Source organism: Ornithodoros turicata, unplaced genomic scaffold (genome assembly GCF_037126465.1).
Source record: "Ornithodoros turicata isolate Travis unplaced genomic scaffold, ASM3712646v1 ctg00000958.1, whole genome shotgun sequence".
NCBI lineage: Eukaryota > Metazoa > Arthropoda > Arachnida > Ixodida > Argasidae > Ornithodoros > Ornithodoros turicata.
In genome coordinates, this window is record NW_026999427.1 from 1 (window position 1) to 14,734 (window position 14,734).

Below are 14,734 nucleotides of genomic sequence, written 5' to 3' on the forward strand. Positions count from 1 at the left end.
CAAGTTAGGACAACCAAGGAATAGTATAAACTAAACAACTAGCGACACAAGTCAGAACTTTGACGAATCAACACAATATTGTCCCTTCTGTCCGCCCGTCATAGATTCATCATATGCTCTACTAATCTGGCACTATAAAACATGATACGTACCTAATAGGGCTGCTTGTAAGAAATTCCAGAAGATAGACAATGTAAGGTACCAATGGCATCTGAAGATTCTATCTGCCTAGGATAGAGACGCAACAAGTTAGGACAACCAAAGGAATAGTATAAACTAAACAACTAGCGACACAAGTCAGAACTTTGACGAATCAACACAATATTGTCCCTTCTGTCCGCCCGTCATAGATTCATCATATGCTCTACTAATCTGGTACTATAAAACATGATACGTACCTAATAGGGCTGCTTGTAAGAAATTCCAGAAGATAGACAATGTAAGGTACCAATGGCATCTGAAGATTCTATCTGCCTAGGATAGAGACGCAACAAGTTAGGACAGACCAAAGGAATAGTATAAACTAAACAACTAGCGACACAAGTCAGAACTTTGACGAATCAACACAATATTGTCCCTTCTGTCCGCCCGTCATAGATTCATCATATGCTCTACTAATCTGGTACTATAAAACATGATACGTACCTAATAGGGCTGCTTGTAAGAAATTCCAGGAGATAGACAATGTAAGGTACCAATGGCATCTGAAGATTCTATCTGCCTAGGATAGAGACGCAACAAGTTAGGACAACCAAAGGAATAGTATAAACTAAACAACTAGCGACACAAGTCAGAACTTTGACGAATCAACACAATATTGTCCCTTCTGTCCGCCCGTCATAGATTCATCATATGCTCTACTAGTCTGGTACTATAAAACATGATACGTACCTAATAGGGCTGCTTGTAAGAAATTCCAGGAGATAGACAATGTAAGGTACCAATGGCATCTGAAGATTCTATCTGCCTAGGATAGAGACGCAACAAGTTAGGACAACCAAAGGAATAGTCTAAACTAAACAACTAGCGACACAAGTCAGAACTTTGACGAATCAACACAATATTGTCCCTTCTGTCCGCCCGTCATAGATTCATCATATGCTCTACTAATCTGGTACTATAAAACATGATACGTACCTAATAGGGCTGCTTGTAAGAAATTCCAGGAGATAGACAATGTAAGGTACCAATGGCATCTGAAGATTCTATCTGCCTAGGATAGAGACGCAACAAGTTAGGACAACCAAGGAATAGTATAAACTAAACAACTAGCGACACAAGTCAGAACTTTGACGAATCAACACAATATTGTCCCTTCTGTCCGCCCGTCATAGATTCATCATATGCTCTACTAATCTGGTACTATAAAACATGATACGTACCTAATAGGGCTGCTTGTAAGAAATTCCAGGAGATAGACAATGTAAGGTACCAATGGCATCTGAAGATTCTATCTGCCTAGGATAGAGACGCAACAAGTTAGGACAACCAAAGGAATAGTATAAACTAAACAACTAGCGACACAAGTCAGAACTTTGACGAATCAACACAATATTGTCCCTTCTGTCCGCCCGTCATAGATTCATCATATGCTCTACTAGTCTGGTACTATAAAACATGATACGTACCTAATAGGGCTGCTTGTAAGAAATTCCAGGAGATAGACAATGTAAGGTACCAATGGCATCTGAAGATTCTATCTGCCTAGGATAGAGACGCAACAAGTTAGGACAACCAAAGGAATAGTATAAACTAAACAACTAGCGACACAAGTCAGAACTTTGACGAATCAACACAATATTGTCCCTTCTGTCCGCCCGTCATAGATTCATCATATGCTCTACTAGTCTGGTACTATAAAACATGATACGTACCTAATAGGGCTGCTTGTAAGAAATTCCAGGAGATAGACAATGTAAGGTACCAATGGCATCTGAAGATTCTATCTGCCTAGGATAGAGACGCAACAAGTTAGGACAACCAAAGGAATAGTATAAACTAAACAACTAGCGACACAAGTCAGAACTTTGACGAATCAACACAATATTGTCCCTTCTGTCCGCCCGTCATAGATTCATCATAAGCTCTACTAGTCTGGTACTATAAAACATGATACGTACCTAATAGGGCTGCTTGTAAGAAATTCCAGGAGATAGACAATGTAAGGTACCAATGGCATCTGAAGATTCTATCTGCCTAGGATAGAGACGCAACAAGTTAGGACAACCAAAGGAATAGTATAAACTAAACAACTAGCGACACAAGTCAGAACTTTGACGAATCAACACAATATTGTCCCTTCTGTCCGCCCGTCATAGATTCATCATAAGCTCTACTAGTCTGGTACTATAAAACATGATACGTACCTAATAGGGCTGCTTGTAAGAAATTCCAGGAGATAGACAATGTAAGGTACCAATGGCATCTGAAGATTCTATCTGCCTAGGATAGAGACGCAACAAGTTAGGACAACCAAAGGAATAGTATAAACTAAACAACTAGCGACACAAGTCAGAACTTTGACGAATCAACACAATATTGTCCCTTCTGTCCGCCCGTCATAGATTCATCATATGCTCTACTAGTCTGGTACTATAAAACATGATACGTACCTAATAGGGCTGCTTGTAAGAAATTCCAGGAGATAGACAATGTAAGGTACCAATGGCATCTGAAGATTCTATCTGCCTAGGATAGAGACGCAACAAGTTAGGACAACCAAAGGAATAGTATAAACTAAACAACTAGCGACACAAGTCAGAACTTTGACGAATCAACACAATATTGTCCCTTCTGTCCGCCCGTCATAGATTCATCATAAGCTCTACTAGTCTGGTACTATAAAACATGATACGTACCTAATAGGGCTGCTTGTAAGAAATTCCAGGAGATAGACAATGTAAGGTACCAATGGCATCTGAAGATTCTATCTGCCTAGGATAGAGACGCAACAAGTTAGGACAACCAAAGGAATAGTATAAACTAAACAACTAGCGACACAAGTCAGAACTTTGACGAATCAACACAATATTGTCCCTTCTGTCCGCCCGTCATAGATTCATCATAAGCTCTACTAGTCTGGTACTATAAAACATGATACGTACCTAATAGGGCTGCTTGTAAGAAATTCCAGGAGATAGACAATGTAAGGTACCAATGGCATCTGAAGATTCTATCTGCCTAGGATAGAGACGCAACAAGTTAGGACAACCAAAGGAATAGTATAAACTAAACAACTAGCGACACAAGTCAGAACTTTGACGAATCAACACAATATTGTCCCTTCTGTCCGCCCGTCATAGATTCATCATAAGCTCTACTAGTCTGGTACTATAAAACATGATACGTACCTAATAGGGCTGCTTGTAAGAAATTCCAGGAGATAGACAATGTAAGGTACCAATGGCATCTGAAGATTCTATCTGCCTAGGATAGAGACGCAACAAGTTAGGACAACCAAAGGAATAGTATAAACTAAACAACTAGCGACACAAGTCAGAACTTTGACGAATCAACACAATATTGTCCCTTCTGTCCGCCCGTCATAGATTCATCATAAGCTCTACTAGTCTGGTACTATAAAACATGATACGTACCTAATAGGGCTGCTTGTAAGAAATTCCAGGAGATAGACAATGTAAGGTACCAATGGCATCTGAAGATTCTATCTGCCTAGGATAGAGACGCAACAAGTTAGGACAACCAAAGGAATAGTATAAACTAAACAACTAGCATCTGGCACTGTAAAATATGATACGTACCTAACAGTGTTGCTTACAAGAGAGCACTGAAGCTAGACGATGGGAGGTACCAACGACGTCTGCGGGCTCACTGTGTCTAGGATAGAGACACGATGAGTTAGGGCAATCAGAGAAATAGTCTCGACTGAACTTCTCCACTAGCTACACTTTGCTAAACTACCATTGTAACTCACGTTGGGATTACGATGGACTTTAATTCTTACACCCAGTTAAACATGCACACGCTGAAAAAAAATAGAGATTGAACGGTTACATAGAAAGGCCATTGTGTTTTAACTTTTTAGGACTCCTATTAAAGCAAGGTCGAATTTTCCTTGAGTTTGAGGAGGCCTCAGGGGTGATGGACAAATACGCAGGGAGATTCATAAACCAGCAAGAACGGGGTTTATTGCGCCCCACAAACATATAACATAGGGCGGAAGGGTATAAGAGAGGAAGGAGGCTTGGAAGGCCTCACAGGACTATCATCACATCCAAGTCCTGCCCAGGTTGCATTCAAATTTTCCCTGATGCAAAACCCATGTTCTTTTGTCACAGCACTGTGATATGCACCCTTCTGGAATCTTCGCTAATCTCCACTACCATTGGTTGTGCGAGTCAGCTTAGCATTGTTCTATTGGACAGGCTCATGGTTCAAGGTGTAGGGAAGGTTAGCCATCCTGGGGGATCATTGACCTCCTGAGTCTCAAGAGGCCTTCCTTGCCACTCCCCTCTCTCAAGGGTATACCCTTGTTCCTCAGTATGCTATACGTCTGTAGCGTTCTTCATTTTCGAGGCAAGTTGACTCTCCCACCTGCTGCCACTGTGGTGCTCTTGAGGATCTGGAGCACATTCTTCTTCATTGCCCTCACTACGAACCTTCCCGAACCACACTCTCAGAGTCTCTTCGTCAGCTGGACTCTCACCCTTTCTCCCTATCGAAATTGCTTGGTCCCTGGCCCAATCCAGCCCAGCAACACTCTGCGCTCTTCTGACATTTCTGGACACTATCGGACTTCGATCGTTATTGTGAAGGGGCTCGTTATTTTATTCCCCCCATTCCATCCAGCAATGGGGTAGAGTATCGCCTGTGGCGATGAAACTCCCCACTCTCCAAGGTCGAAAATAAAGTTGTTGTTCATTTTCGAGTTAAACCCGATTTTTCACGATATTTTCCCTCCCCCAAACAAGTTTTCCAGAATTCGGGTAAAACCCGATATCTACCCGAAATCCTTGCGGTCCTTGTCAACTTGTCGTTCTAGGTAAATCTTCGGAAAAGTGGATCATGATATCAGCAAAGAGAGCTATTTGTGACAACCTATTTGTCCTCCTTTTATGATCCCCTCCTACGGTAGTGAAAGACGAGCTCTTGTGGAGCTCGTGCAAGTGTTTGAATACCGCGGTCATTCACTATCCCAATTCCGAGCGGGAATATAAAGATTCTTGTTTCTAGTCCCAGTGTCACAGCAGTGGCCTGTTTTATATGCCTTTCGTTTCACCCGAAAATTCCCCAGTGACATATCAAACAGAGATCATAGCGCCCAATTTCTCCCCGAATTCTTGCGCATAAATAGCACCCGATTTTCCCCTCCCGAATTTGTGGAATCATAAAACCCGAAAATGAAGAACCCTATATGTTTGTGGAACACAGTAAAACCCGTCTTTGCTGAATGGTGAGCCTCTCAATCGCAATTTGAGTAGCAAACCCAAAACCGTCCACTGTCGATAACATCAGCTAGTTGATTCTTTCTGATTGTTCTATTCCCTTTTTCAAGTTGAAACTGTGAGCAATGGTGCCATTGCTCACTGTTTCAACTTGGAAAATCTTTATATCCTATTTACACGCTGTGTTGTTGTGTAACAATACAGTGTGCAAACGGGAGATAATTTCAGTGCTTCTGTATATTGTCATAAACGTTCCTGAGAAACTATAAGCATTTTTCTCGAATCCTTTTTCATATTTCCAGGACCTGATTTGGAAAGGCAGCTTGGTGTGTCAAGTGAGGCTTTTCATTAATGAATTCTATACACCGATCAGCTCCCAAATACATCGCTCCTGTTCTTTTACGTATATAAATATATACGTTAATTTTTATGGTAACTACCATCACGTGTTTTGTGTGTGGGCCCCCATGATATGGTCTAAGGTCAATGCAGCCCGCGGCTCGATTTGAGTTTGAGGCCCCTCCTCTAAAGGAAAAAAAAAAGTGTTTTGAAAAACTTGCAAAAAGGTGAGGATTACATGAGAAGGGACCTTAGGCACTGCACCACAATGGACATGAACCACTTCCTTGATACTGTCACTGATCATTTAAAACATTATGTTGGAAGCATTAGTGAATACCTTTATTGTTCATTCTGCATTGCACCGATGAACTCATGGATCCATACACTGCACTTATAAAGGCCCTCATGACCTGGTTGCTTTAAGCTGACCACTGCCTCGTAATCTTCTAGTCCAGCTGTTCAGGAACAACAGGACAAGAGGCAATTAATGCAAAATAATAATGCAACAACAAGGTCACAGGAGAACCTGCACCATCACTAGCAATGTGCTAGTTGCCTAGCTGGAGGAAACCCTAATTTAAAGGAGAGAAAGAAAAAAAATCGTTGAAACTGCGCTTGATGAATTGTCCCGCTACCATGCGGTAGGACACGAAGGCGAAACCGTATTAGTTTCCTTGGCTAACGTGGATCACGAAATGGACGACAAAAATTAGATGGGAGAGCTGGTAGAACCAATCTTCTAACCCAACTTGAGCCTTACAGATAACTATATGCCCTACCTCCCGCTTTCTCATGACATGAAAGCATGATTGAAGTAAATGCAATCCACCTTTCCCCGACCTTGTACCAGAAATCGCTCTCATTTGCGGCACATGTTCAACTTCCCAGATTGAACATTGCGCCGATCATCATGGCCGGCTACCCACCTCGAGGACGTAGGCTACGCTAGCTAAACTGTCCCTCTATCCATTGTCATTGGTACCGATTGGTGCTGATTGGAAGATTACCAAATAATTGCCAATTGAATATGAGGTAGAACCATGGGTAGAAGCACGCAGAACATGTTGTGGAGCTGCATATTCTGGGCTTTATTTTTATGCGTACTAGCCACGATCCCGCAGCAGACGGCATTTCGGAGGATGGGCGTAGATTTAGCAGTGATACGATGTGGCCAGATGATATGATTGCTTACGGCCCACGGCCACTGATCTCGATTGTAAAAGGCTGGATCCCAGGGAGCGCGAGCGTGAAGAAACCGGCCGCCATCTTACGGTGCCCACAACAGCTGCCGCAGCGATCATGGCAACTTCTTGCAATTACGGTCGTACCAACCGTACTGACAAGGTTACAGGGCCTAAACTTATGCAGGTGAGTCACTCTTCATCAAGGAATAAATAGGCGTCCATTCTGTACATTTATTTGACCATTATGAAGTGTTTTTTTGCCCAAAACGAGCACTGGATGCAGGTTGCTTGATCGCTCTTCCGACGTTCAATCGAGCACACTTGCATTTTACCCGGCGGCAAATACAGTTTGAGTGCATAATATGCTTGAAAGAACATGTTACACTACACAGGTAGTGTTGTCATCAATATATGTGTGAACACTCGAGCGCTTTTTTGCATGCATTGCTAGCATGGTACACGGTGTTCTCTACGGAAGCAAGTGCCATATTCATTTCTTTGAATTACCTTCGCGCACAAGTTCGGTATTACGTCATAATATAAGACCACGATTGTCACATTTTTTCATGCATTGGTATTGTTTTGTGCCTTGGTTTGATTTGTGACAAAGAATCCTACGTAACGGTGGTGTGGCGCGACTTGAATAATTGTGTCTGAGCTGTATCGTCAGCTTGTTACGATAGTAATAATTTGTAGCGTGTCGTGCTATTTATAGCAGTTTTAAGGCAAAAGTGGTCTCTCAATACAGGTTTCGTCATGATGGCTGTCCAGTGAATAATCTGTGCAGTGTGATACGGCTGGGTGTACAGGTAAGTATCACGTTCCTCATCCACTGGTTTCTACTTTACAGGAAGGAACAACCTCAGTGCACGCACTGTGGTTAGCCTCTCTCAGTTTTGCATATTTTCTTACATGTTCACATCAGAAAGACACCTAACACTTTAGGCTCCTTAACCCAGCAATATAATAATTAGAGATTATAATTCTTTTTAGAAGAGTTCCCCATATTCTTTTTAGAATAGTTTTTAATCTTTTTAATTATTAGAAGATACAGGGATTGTAAACCATGTCTTAAACTGATGTTTTAACATTTGTCCAATTCATTTATTAAACAACATATTCATTTTTAACTGGTTGCACCCAAACCAATGTTCTGATGTATTATTTCCTTTGTTGTCGATGCACCATAAAAGTTGGAATAATCATCATCAATGCAGGTTACTTCACAGCTGCCTCGACATACTCAAGAAATGGGTGCAGAACCTGCGTAATGCCCGCAAACTTTGACTACCACAGCACCTCCAGAAAGTAAAGGCATATGTGTCACATGGGATTTTTAAAGGCATTCACAGTATATAATACCTTGTATGAACTGTTGTAGATCTAAGCAGCTTCTACAGTACACTCTCAGAAATTAAAACTTGTCAGGGAACTGTGATAATTGTTTCAGTTAATAGGCATGCACATATACGCTATAAGAAGACAATTATTTATTGAGAATGCACTTCTCTGGCTACTCATGTTGTTTACATCTACTGTTGATCACATTCATTTATCACATATTATATTCTTATATATTATTATTATATTATCACATATTCGATCACATTAAATTTAAAATTTAGCATATATGAGAAAATATCAGTGGGGAAGTTGCTATTCATTGCTCATTCCAACCTAAAATTGAGTGCTACAAATTTAGAGAGCGTACCTGACCATTGTCATTCCTAAAATATATATTGCCATCGTAGCAAGGTCACAAAACAATAAATGTAGCCTATTGCGACCTCCCTGCACGTTCATTGTATCCTGAAACGCATAAGTGCAAGAAATAAATCTTGAACTTGAATAAACTTGATGTTGTATAAACTTGACATAAAATGTTGAATAATATAATGAATGATATAAAATATTGAATAAACTTGAACTCGTATATTCTCTTTACTCATCATCAGTGATCTTCATTACAAAAGCATATCGTCTTAGACTTTTTTGTTTGCGTTTCACAGACTGGGTACACGAGGGCCAAAATGACAAAATCACAACTGTTTCAACCTCCAAATAGTCCTGTTGCAATTTGAAGACCATATGTGGAGCTGCATTGTTTGGAACATGCTCCACATAACAAGCATGACAAAGTCAGCACTGGATACCAGGACCCCGTCCCCAAGCAGCTTTTCTCACGCTGCAGTTGTATTCAACAAAAGCATGTGAGTGCTGGAGAAGGACATTCAGTTTGGCACAACCGCGCCTGCAAATAATCAGAACAAATAAAGGAAGAAACAAACAAACATAGAAGGGCTGTACTTCAAAAAGAGATAAGTCCTGTGTCTCAAGGAGGTGTTACCACTTTCTAAGTAACTTAATTGATTAAGCTTACATCACTACCTGATCAACTGTCCTAACGAGCGTGATCTAATTGCGTGAAGTATTTAGGGCTGCTTCGGTGTGTCCATATTTGCGAGGCAAAGCACCGCTGTCGTTCACTAAAAGACTGTTTCTGCGGCGATACTTGATATAAATCATACTAAACCCGTACACGACTAAGACAACGGCTGTGATTCTACAGTACGATCTCTTTCTGCTTTCTGCCATGCGAGTATATATTATCCCGGACCGTTCTTTATGGAACAATTTTTGTCCAGAACGCAGCACGGGATATTACATACATGGTTGTTGTTAACCTCACATCGTTCTTATTGAAATATTGGCTGGGAAACGTACTGTAGTACAATACCCAGCGCTGCACTGCCGTGACGGTCTAGTTTCGGAATGCAAAACATAACGTAATTAAGAATCGAACGACAGGACACCTGTGAAACACTGTTAGGATACATCAGTATACTGGCACCTTACAAAATTGTGTGATGACAAACAACGATCAACTCCTGCAGCGCAATAAATACTCACAATCTCCGTTGCCTCCCATTGTTTTCTATGGGCGCACACTGCGTTTTAGGGCCTCCCAACATGGCGGCCCGAATGCACGCCTCTCCCCCACGAGCCCATCTCCCATGCGCGATCCAGCCTTTATACATAGAGATCAGTGTGCCCACGGCCAACTGATACTTACATGAAAGGTTAATTTCGTAGTTTCGTAGTATCAATCGAAACTTTTTCTTGTAAAATAGTGAACTGATATCATAAAATTTTACGCATGACTTATATATTTATTTTTCTGTTTTAGAATACACAGAATGGATACTCAAAATTTCCCATATCTTGTCTTGTACTCTGGTACACATGTTGCTCCATGTTACTCAAAGTGGTGAGTGACAAGAACGACAAGAACCCCTTCTCGGTTTCCTTCAAAACATTGTGTTGCCGTGTTTATTGTTTGTATTCCTCACATGTGCAAACGTAAGCATGGGAAACGATAATTCAGAGGCGATTGTCAAAAACTTTGAAAACATGCTGTCCAAGGAACCAAATATGTCTCCAGCTGTCACGGCGTTGCGTGTACTTCTGGAATTCTTGGAGAAAGACACTTCGAAGACCATCAACGGTTTGATCGAGGAGTTGAAATCTGCCGCTGACGCTATGGTAGCAGCGAAACAAGCTGTCATCTGCGTTCGTTCTGCCTGCGAACTTTTCCTTCGCTTCGTGACTTTGATCAAACTGGACGACGACATCGACGAATGCAAGAAGCTCATGTCCACACGGGGACGGACCTACCTGGAAAAAATCGACGCTGCCCGACCCAAAATCGCGCGTCTCGTAGTGCCTTTCATCCTCGACCGATCCACCATACTGACACACTCGACGTCGCGCGTCGTCAGGGATACTCTCTTGGAAGCCGCGAAAGGAAGCAAACATTTTCACGTTTACATCACCAAATCCGCACCGGATGACAGCGGCAAGCATCTATACGATGTCCTCGAGAAGAACGGTATAAGTTGCACGCTGATCGTGGACGCTGCAGTGGGGTACATCATGGAAAAGGTTGACGTGGTTCTCGTCGGAGCAGAAGGCGTCGTTGAAAGTGGCGGAGTCATCAACAAGATTGGGACCTACACGTTGGCCATGTGCGCGAAGGAGAAAAACAAGCCGCTGTACGTGCTTGCGGAGAGCTTCAAGTTTGTCCGCATGTACCCTTTGAATCAGAGGGACCTCGCGGGCAGCTTGCGCCAGACGGAGGAATCTACCGCGATGGTGGATTACACTCCGCCGGCGTATGTGACTTTGCTGTTCACGGATTTAGGTATTCTAACACCTTCCGCCGTGAGCGACGAGCTCATCAAGCTGTATGTGTGAAATAAAAGCTCTGCGCAAAAGCTGTGTCAAACGCGAATCGGATATGTGGCGTAGAAAGTGATTGTATCGGAAGCAATAATGTACCGCATGCAGACGTAACACCTAACAACAAAGCTCGCTATGCTCCAAAGCGTAACGTAGCACAGTCTAGAATTGTAGCAAGACGGGTTGCTAGCACGTATTACTGCGAGTGTATCCCTTCTGAGGCCAGAATATGGAAGCAGAACCGCCACGTTAATGAACATCTCGACGAGTTTAAACTTGGCCAGATAGGAGCATCGGTGAAGCAACGTCGGGGCAGAAAGATGGCTTGCTAAGTTCATACCTTGTAGCCCGAGTTTGGGATTCAAGACTCACCCTCAAAGACCTATCACAGCTGACTGTGAGGTTGTCCTTTATGCAGGAGCACTCGACATTTCACAAACAAGTGTCCTTCTCCACCGGCATGTGCTCAGGAACATCAGGACGTGTCATCATGCGTATTGTGACATGTGATGAAAATATCTTTTCTAGACACGGTTTCACCAACGTTGGTTAAGTGTGGACCGAGACCAAGGGTTGCTAAAACTTGAAATTAACACTCAATTCTCTTTCACAAACGTTAGCTAGTGGTGAGATGAATATCTTAGTGGCAATGACTCCCTTTAACGAAGCAGAATTAAGCTTTAAATTACAGTTAACGGACTGTTGATTTCGGTTCAAATGTTAACGGTGATGATGGTTCGGTTCAAGTGTTAATGATTGGTGAAACCGGGCCTTAGTAATTTTCGCAGAGAAATGAATGGCTCGACCCAAGTCTTCTACCACAGTCTGTTGCTCAAACTGGGAGGGCTCTGCACAAAGTGATGATGCACGTGTGGTGATACATTAAAGGGGTTGTGAAACCATTTCCAGACTTTTGAAAAAGTAACGTTGTAAATATTGATTTATGTCTGCTAAACATGCACATCAAAACGTCTTGTTTCTGCAATCTCACGTTACAAAGCTATTGCACTCTGAAGGCCGCGCGATGGGTGAGCTTGTCAACCTCTCTCACCTCTTTAACTCCTCGCCCATTTTTGCAGTGACGTTTTATCGTAGAGCAATGAGGTGAATACATTTCCCCCGTTTCCGTGACAACACGGGGGTTGTAAAGGGAACTGGTCACCTGGGAATGACCTTCGTTATAGTGACCTTCAGGTACTTGAGGCAAGTGCGCCCAGCTAAAACGTCACTCCACATCTCTCGGCCGACACCTCTCAGCGCTGTTTCGTGCCACCCTCAGCAGTGGCTCGAAAAAATCGCAGTTTAAAAAAGCGAACAGTTGAGGAACACAACTGAAGAACAGTCTCTGTTTGAAATATTGACGGCTCTCATCCTGAGGCAATTCCCTTCACCCATTCTACAAAAGTTGAATAAAACGTTCAATTAAGAATGTGGGACTTTGCACGTCAAATCCATCGACTACAACGTATGAAACAGAGCAGTACATTTAGTGCCCAAATGGAGCTCTGGCATCACCATCATGCTGTGCTCTATGTACTCAATTGAAGCGAATGTATGCGGCTTTGTGCTGAAAGGACCCTGACGTGGGTAGGTGGATGGATTCCATGATAGGCAAGCCTGAGCGATGGGCAAGACACGTAAACAAACACAAACACGAAGGCTCAAAACCAGCAAGACGTTTAATTGATACAACAAACTTCATGAACATGTAGACGGTGCGAGGGAAGACAGAGAGAGAGGAATAGGGAATTGAGGACAAAATGTGTTGAAGGAGGTCAAAGGAGGGGCTTGAAGGCCGGGTGGATACATACAGACGGCACACTAATACAATTGCCCACACTCTGTATGGTCAACGATTCTCTCAAAAGACGTTTTCGCCTGTCTGGTTCCCACGCCAGCACCGCCGTCTGGGACCATAGGGGTTGACAATTATTACATATTCTTAGATGATCCGACAAATTTGAATCTGGGCTGTTTTTATGCTGGCCCATCGCTCAGGCTTGCCTATCATGGAATTTATCCACCAGCTAGCCTGCATTTACGCCATTCTGTAGGTGGATGGGTCCTCCTGCAGCAGGACAGCACTCCACCACCGAGCGGTGTCACACCAGGACCCAAAGTTTGACACTACAATTTTATTTCGATTGAACTTTATTTCGACTTTATTTCGGATTGAAGATCAATGTCGTCTCTGTCGTCGGGGATTAAAACCGAACCTCCTCAATGTATCAATAGTAACCGATTCACCCTAGTAACAGTGAAGCTGAAGATGACAGATAATTCGTAATTGTGCCAGGTAATGAACACTTTGTGGATCAAAGCCACAAGTTTCTTGTGCCATTAATAATACATACAGGGTGTCCCAGAAAACGTGTCATTGAGTTTCAATAAAAAAAACTATGCCTAAGGCCCTTCTTTTTCTGCAATTCCGCGATTCTGCAAAAATTTGCGGAATCGTGGGTCTGCCGCGGAATATGATTTTTTGCTCAGAATTTTGCAGAAACCGCGCACTTAAGTCAGTTTATGCGCGAGATAAACTGACTTTGCTCGCACCGGGTCGGCTTGCGTTACAGCGTAGATGTGCCAGCTGGATTAGGCCACCAGGCCGTGATATGGCCCCATCTGTGTGCTGGAACAACCCTCTAACATATTGGGATTCTGGAGTGGAATGCAAACGCTGACCCCTGCTTTGGTGTCCATAGCTGTCAAGTACCTCTGTGCGAGAGTAAACTCTGTACAAGTGTCCGTACATGCAGAGAGGTAAACTCTGTACATGCAGAGAGGTCACCTAGCAGGTACTATTTGATAGTCAGTGACAAACGTTACTCCGTCTCAGAAGAAGTCACAAAAGTTTTTGAAGTTGTAACCATGTTCCTCCACACTGAGAGCTAACAGAGAGTATTTTCTGTCTGAACTAGGGCAATTTGCCTTTCACCACGGAAAAATGCAGAATTCATAGTTCCTTGCTGCGGAATTCAGGATTTGCCGCAGCAGAAAGAGAAGGGCTTTAACTATGCCACATAGAATCATGCGGTCAACGGCATTTGTTTTTACTAGGTTTTTGCCACCTCCTGATGTGCATGCCATGTGACCTAAGTTTAGTTATGTAAATTTTTGTGAACTCAACTAGGAAAATTGGCGCGGAAATCTGCCTCGGAATTTTAGTAAATTTGGCACGCTCTTCATGTTGGTGGGGTAATAAAGTGACATTTACTTGGGAAATTTCTGAGTTCACTTCGCAAAAATTTACATAATTAAACTTAGGTTACATGGCATGCACATCAGGAGGTGGCAAAAACTTAGTAAGAACAAATGAACAGAACTTGACTGCATGATTCTAGGTGGCATAGTTTTTTTTATTAAAATTCAGTGATACGTTTTCTGGGACACACTGCATGTGACAAAATTGTGGCAGTGATATTAAATAGATGCACAGAGAAGACCATAATGATTTAGAGACACAGTATATTGTTTGTAGCCCAAAGTTTATTATTTAAATTGTACTCGTACACAAGTGTAGAAACACACATGGTTACATGTACAGCTGCTAAGCTACTTATCTGC

At 42.5% G+C, this 14,734-nt stretch overlaps 1 protein-coding gene and 2 long non-coding RNA genes across 6 annotated transcripts; 2 read left to right on the forward strand and 1 right to left on the reverse strand.

The window, feature by feature from the left end:
- Nucleotides 1-166: 166 nt before the first annotated feature.
- On the reverse strand, nucleotides 167-6,665 carry LOC135375946 (uncharacterized). 4 transcript variants are annotated; one of them, XR_010417446.1, is made up of 19 exons: nucleotides 6,577-6,665; nucleotides 6,085-6,202; nucleotides 3,935-3,985; nucleotides 3,762-3,837; nucleotides 3,597-3,672; nucleotides 3,351-3,426; nucleotides 3,105-3,180; nucleotides 2,859-2,934; nucleotides 2,613-2,688; nucleotides 2,367-2,442; nucleotides 2,121-2,196; nucleotides 1,875-1,950; nucleotides 1,629-1,704; nucleotides 1,383-1,458; nucleotides 1,138-1,213; nucleotides 892-967; nucleotides 646-721; nucleotides 399-474; nucleotides 167-228 (listed from the first exon to the last, which is right to left on the reverse strand). It is a non-coding gene; the product is annotated as an uncharacterized LOC135375946 (long non-coding RNA). The 4 variants fall into 4 exon arrangements; XR_010417447.1 differs by having other exon boundaries at nucleotides 3,762-3,831; nucleotides 6,527-6,659; XR_010417445.1 differs by having other exon boundaries at nucleotides 6,527-6,659.
- Nucleotides 6,666-7,032: 367 nt separating this feature from the next.
- On the forward strand, nucleotides 7,033-8,774 carry LOC135375934 (uncharacterized). The gene is made up of 3 exons (XR_010417437.1): nucleotides 7,033-7,115; nucleotides 7,680-7,740; nucleotides 8,149-8,774. It is a non-coding gene; the product is annotated as an uncharacterized LOC135375934 (long non-coding RNA).
- Nucleotides 8,775-10,147: 1,373 nt separating this feature from the next.
- LOC135375937 (translation initiation factor eIF2B subunit alpha-like) lies at nucleotides 10,148-12,073 on the forward strand. The gene has a single exon (XM_064608557.1). It carries the CDS (start codon nucleotides 10,298-10,300, stop codon nucleotides 11,183-11,185), a length of 888 nt encoding a protein of 295 aa, XP_064464627.1. The 5' UTR covers nucleotides 10,148-10,297; the 3' UTR covers nucleotides 11,186-12,073.
- The last annotated feature ends 2,661 nt before the right edge of the window (nucleotides 12,074-14,734 follow it).

What these genes read in the sequence shown, in the direction of transcription:
- LOC135375937 (XM_064608557.1), top strand. Translation starts at nt 10,298, where the DNA reads ATGGGAAACGATAATTCAGAGGCGATTGTCAAAAACTTTGAAAACATG.